This window comes from Alligator sinensis, unplaced genomic scaffold, assembly GCF_000455745.1.
Source record: "Alligator sinensis unplaced genomic scaffold, ASM45574v1 scaffold428_1, whole genome shotgun sequence".
Classification (NCBI taxonomy): Eukaryota; Metazoa; Chordata; order Crocodylia; family Alligatoridae; genus Alligator; species Alligator sinensis.
The window spans coordinates 65173-71172 of record NW_005841919.1 but is presented as its reverse complement, the minus strand read 5'-3'; the positions used below and the strand labels follow the sequence as shown (position 1 = coordinate 71172).

Below are 6000 nucleotides of genomic sequence, written 5' to 3'. Positions count from 1 at the left end.
TCTTTCCTGCCTATGCAGGGGGTCGGACTCGATGATCTATTGAGGTCCCTTCCGACCCTAACATCTATGAATCTATGAAACACAGTAGGGTAGTAGTGCTGCTGTAGCTATGTCAATTTAGGGAACATGGAAGAAGCAAGATTTGCTTTTAGCATTCTGGATCAACTACTCAATTGGGAGAGGTGTTGTACAAGCTCTTGAGTACAAGATGCTCCTCCTCAGATCTAAGAAAGAAGCAGATACAGCCTAAGCTAAGTGCTAAGTAGAATAAGTACTTTGTTGAACCCCATTACATAAATGAAAGTGAACATTTAAGAAGGGAAGTGAGTAGTAAACCTGTGCACCAAAGATGTTAGCTGAAGTAGTTCACACCAAGTAAAGAGCAGCTGAAATAGATGTAAAAGAATAAGACCATTTTAAAAAAAAAAGGGCCATTAACCTGTGGAGAATAGAGGCGTTAGCAGAAAGGCATGTAAATTGTAATGAGCTATAAAACTATTGTCTGTGCTTAGTTTTTTGATGTGCAATAAAGTTATAAATTTTTGCTCCCTGGCCCATCTTGTCATGGCATTGAGCAGATTTCCCTTAAGCACAAGGATTGTGAGGCCAAAGAGGTAGTAGTGGCTGTTCTGTGAAAAGTATTTTGCCACCACTGACAGACTGTTCTTTATCATTTTTCTGTGAGAGTTCATTCTGGAGTACAGAGGTAGCTTATTTTCACCAACATAGTTTCTGTGAAGCCCCTGGGTGCATCAGATGAGATATTTCACAGTTAGGTGTGTGCAGGATTCATGGACTCTGATGGTTTTACTATGAGATGTATTGACCATGATAATATTAGAGATGTGCTGTCAGGTTTTGCTTTTGTTGTTCAGTTTGTTTTGCCTGGAGAAGAGTTTGTTTTTGATGATGGATTTGATAAGACCGGAGGGGGCAGTGATGGTGTTTGAAGATGCAATCCTCTCCAAGTATGGGGTGTAATTTTTTAATTTACGAATAGTGAGACTTGTAGTGCATACACTTTAAGTGCTTAAAGATGCATGAAACATGCTATATAAAGATCTAGATACCCTTATTTGTTATTACTATTGTACACTTTTAGCATCACACTAGTTCTCTAGATACCCCAGCAAAGTTCAGGAATCCATTTTGCTAAGTGATGCACAAATGCACAGAAGGGTAGGCCCTACTGTGAAAAAAGTGTATTATTTTATGGGCTACTTTGGCTAGCACAGGATATCTTCTGCCAAACTAGAAAAATCACTTATCTGGAAAACTGCCTAGTAGAGCTGTTGAGCAAAAAGCTATTGGAGGGGGGAAGGGGCAAGCAATCCTGAATTCTGTCACAATTACAGATCACTTCAGTAGTCAGAGCACATATGGTTGTTAGGAGCTCATCAGAATTTGGCCTTATTACCCATACACATCATTTCCCAGTCAAACCTCCAAAAATTGAGGTGCGTATCTTAAGCAGGGAAACTGATTTTTCACTGCTGAACTAGAAGCAGGAAAGAACAGAAGCTGCAGACCCCGTGCTCTACTGGTTCCCAAAATGACTGCCGCTTCTCTGGTCCCAGCAAGCAGAAGGGGCAGAGTTCTGTGGTAACCCTCTGGGGCCTAGCCTTATTGCTGTCCTGCCACGATGTTTCCAAGCAGATTTACTTTATGTGATATATGCTGCCTTCCAAAAACAAACTGTATGTCTTATTTGGAGATGTGTGGTATGAGAAAATAGAGCAGTTTCAGACTTGCATCATGTTTATCATTTTTGTGCTCTTGATTTTAAATTAGTCTCACATTTGTGTCACATTTGACTGGTACCAAAATTTGGTAGAAACTTCAAGTGGATGGTGAATTTTAAATCTGGAAAGCTTACCATTGGACACAGGCAAGTGTTTAACAGTATTAATGTGGCTTCTTATCTAAGTGATCATGTTCTTAAGTGACTTCTTATCTAAACTGCATTCTTTAAATGAATATATACGTACTATACATAAACAACTGTGGCAAATATAAGTTAATTGCACAGTTAACTTCTGTAAATCATATCACAGACTAATGAATCACCATATTTGGGAACATAATCACTTTGATAATTGTGACGGCTCAGGACATTATCAAGTGAGATGACTCCACTATTTTTATTTGCTTTTGCACCTTGCTCAAGTGAATGCAAATTTCAACAAAAACTGAATTTCTGGAGGTTTAATAACTGAAATGTTATCATATTCTCTTTACAGCTCAGTTTTTCTGAACATTAAGAATGTGGGAGCAGCCCTGTAGCTGGTTTAAATCATCACAGATCCACTGAAACCAATATACAATTTACAAAGCTTGAAAAAAAATCTGCTTGGAGTTCACATCTCTTTCAACACCATCAAAGAAAGGTTTGAAACAAAACCCCTCATTTAGAGAGTTTCTGCAAGTGTCTCATGAATTATTGCAAATGCTGTAGTGAGCCAGCTCTCAAAGGATTTTTGGTTTGGACCTATGAAGTCACAGAAATCTTCCATGTGCAATCCAAAAGGTTCAGTGATTAAATGCAATTGAGATGGCAGGGGACTGCAGTTTACCCTTAACTTTTACCTGAGAAATGGATCTATAATAAGTTTGAAGACTAAACTGTACACTTGTTAAATGCTACACCAGTGTGCATCAGTCATCACCCAGACAGATTAATTAATTAGCACATCAAAAGGCACAGTGAGGGTTTGACAGTTAGCTATTTAGACCAGAAGGCTAGTCAGTGAGTATGATTTTTAACCAAAGGGGTCAACCTACTAGGGATTGCAGAAGCAGGAATTTAAAACAACTCAGCCAGTTCTAAAGCCTTGTTAAAAAGTAAGACTACTTGGTAGGGCCACCGTGTTGCAGCATGTCAATGGACTGGCTCTTTACAAGTCACCCAATCTCAAACCTGAATAGGCAAAAAGCCTTTCAATATAGGGAAAACACTGGTAAATCAACCAAGAAGAATCTGTGAGATCAAAGCTGAGAAGGCAGCCAGATAGCCAGAATTGTCCCATGTAACAAGGGAGGACTGAAGGCCCCCAAAGGGAAGTTGGGTACAAATCCTGCAGACTCCATCCTGGAACCCAGGAGGCCTATGCACATGGGCAGATCTTGGATTTTGAAAAGGGGAGTGCTGATGGTGTGACACCATCGCATAAGAACATAATTTTCTTCAGTTAAAAAAAATTAGAAGCTTTACTAATATGCTAGAGGCCAAGGGCTATATTATTTAGTTTAGGATCAAACCAAAAACAAATATAAATTTATTAAAATGTGCACTAATTTATTAGATTATATATAAAGTTTACAAAACACAAGCTAAGCAAAAATATTAGTCCTGTAGTCATTATAGTTCAATACACATCTCTTGTTCAGACTAACAAAACAAAGTCTAGCTTTCTTAAGTGTCTCAACAGTCCCTCCAATACGTCAGTGTCAGTCCTTTTTATACCTGAGTTAATATTACCAAACCAAAGTTAAGATTTTTAGCTAGAACTAGAAAATAGTCTGCAGAGCTGTGAAATAGAAGAAAGACTTACCAGGAATGGCTAACAGGAAGCAGGAATGCCTAACAAACAGCAAATTTGCAGAAGAAAGTATAGTTTGAATAGTGGAACATCAATACCATTAGAAAGGAGAAGGGGTTGTTAACACCTGTGGAGTGAAGACAGATTTGCAGCATTCAGGTAAATTATAATGAGCCAGGATGTCAACTGACTTGCTCAGTGCTGTCTGACTAGAAATGCCACTGCCAGGCAGTTGGTTTAAGGTTTGGGTGTAGCAAGAATCAAAAGTGGATGCAACAGCACTCCCTGTACACTCTGATATCGGACCCTGCCTGTGAGGGCACTCTGGAATCCTTGGACTGCTGAGCCAGATCCTTAACAGTGCTCAGAGCTGGAACCAGACCAGCTCAGAAGAAGTTAATCTAAAGCTGAGCCCAATGCTGGAACCATGAAGCTGGAATGCTTGGGAATGCTTGGGATCAATGGGAACCTATACATGAGCATGGAGGCTGCTCCACTGCACTGGAATTCCAACGCGGTGGAACAGACTCAATTAATCGTGTCTACTGGATTGTGGCAATTACCGTGCTCCAGCACCGTCCTGCATCTCATGTATTAGTGTCCCCAAGCTTAAAAATGGCATTCGAATCACTTGAACTACAGAACCACCATTTTTAAGCACAGGGACGCTGATACGTGAGACATGGTGGTGCTTTAATTAGAGTGGCTCTCAGAGTTGCTCTAATTAAAGTGCCACCCCTCCACCCCTGGAGCATGTGCTTGAATCTCTGCAGTTTTCAGCAGTTTCCTCAGAGGGTGTGAAGTCTTAAAACTCAGCGGGAGGTGAGGATGCAAGTCCCCTTTCAGAGCCCTGCAATGGAGATCTCTGTCTGAAACAGTGCTGAGAACTGTAGTCCCAAAGGTCCCACAGAAGCCAAGGCCATAAATGGTCTGATAAAACAGTGCTACAGGGGACAGGGCACCAAGTTGCATCAGGATTGGAAGCAGATCCCATGGATCTACCCAAGAGACAGATATGCTCCCTGATCTCATATTACATGAAAAGATCTGCATATGGAGCATTTCCTGGAAACATGGGATTCCCTACAGGCACCTGGAATGTCTGAGAGAGGCAGGTATGGTACCTTTGCAAAAACAGGCATGTTCTCTGTATTTGGGAAAGAGCCAGTCCCAGCTTTCTCTTTCCCCCAAGTTAAAGAGTAGGAATAGATATATTTGGGGGGGGGAAGGGAAGGGTGAGAGGGATACAATACCCCAAAGATTATGTCACCACATGGTGGAAACTAAGTTGTATAGAGAGGGAGACTACAATAAATTGATGAATCTTTTTTTTTTTTAAATACATAAAAAAGAAAAAAAAAACTTAACGGGAATACACCTATTCAGCTTTTCAGCTTCAACTGTAGGCCTTGAATTATAAGCCAGTTTTCTGCCTTGAGTTAATTGTTGAAAAAGAACAGAGAAAGCAGGAAGTGTGCACTGTCTATTATCCCTTGCCATGCAGCCACCCAAAGAGTCCCCAAGTCCTGACCCTCCAACCCCCCACCCCATAGATTTACCTGTATCCAGCTGCCAGGGCTGCTCCCACCAACCTGCCTGGCTGTATGCTGGAAATGTGTCTGCGCATCAGTACATGCATGTGGCGGCCCCTGCCTCCAATCACCCTTCCCTGCTCCCCCACCTATCTCAAAATAATTCCCTCACTCCTTGTCATATGTTACTTCCAGTATGTAAACAATTAATTTTTGTTTTTCCCAACGAGGCGTAATATGCAAAGGAAAGAAAATATATACTCACGACAAGTCATTGAAGTCTGGAAAGACATACATATGCCTAAAACTGTCAATAGCAACAACAGGACAGTCTGCTGGAGTCTTCTGAATATGCAGAAGTGGGTGTCTGAATTTATCACAGTCAGCATGTAGAAAATTTATTGTACCTTAAAATGAACATATACATCAAATTTAATTCAATTGTTGACTGTAGAAATGTTAAAGGTTTGGGAAAACTTAATAAAGACAAACATTGTTTAATATTAGAGCCAACCATGAAGAGGGGAATGAATTTAGGGAGGCAAACATTAAAAAAAAAAAATCACAATGTTTCCTGAATAGTTTTGGCTATATTATCATCTAGATTAAAAACCAACATCTTGTTCTATCCATTACACCATACACTACTTACAAAACTCATACTAGGTAGAGCACTTTTGATTCTAAAAAAAAAGTGATTCTAATAAACATCAAAGTAAAAAGCCCATGCAGATGCCATTACCCCACATGCTTGGTAGTCACCAGCCACTGCACAGCAACCAAGCGGTGTAGCATACATGCATGCATGCAGACTCAATTCCAATAACTGGCAGAAAATAAACTTGTACACAAAAAGTGCAGTTTCAGATTTGATGTTGATTCTATTAAGCATGGTTCTAATAAGCAGTGGAAAATGCCTCCAGTACAAT

The 6000-nt window shown here is 40.2% G+C and overlaps 1 protein-coding gene across 1 annotated transcript in view; it reads right to left on the bottom strand.

Moving 5' to 3' along the window:
• Window positions 1-6000, bottom strand: part of ERP44 (endoplasmic reticulum protein 44) — an 81702-nt gene that overhangs the window by 10694 nt on the left and 65008 nt on the right. The window contains exon 10 of the mRNA XM_006018988.3: window positions 5337-5478. Coding sequence (XP_006019050.2) covers window positions 5337-5478 — 142 coding nt within the window. The remainder of the gene's footprint in view (window positions 1-5336; window positions 5479-6000) is intronic.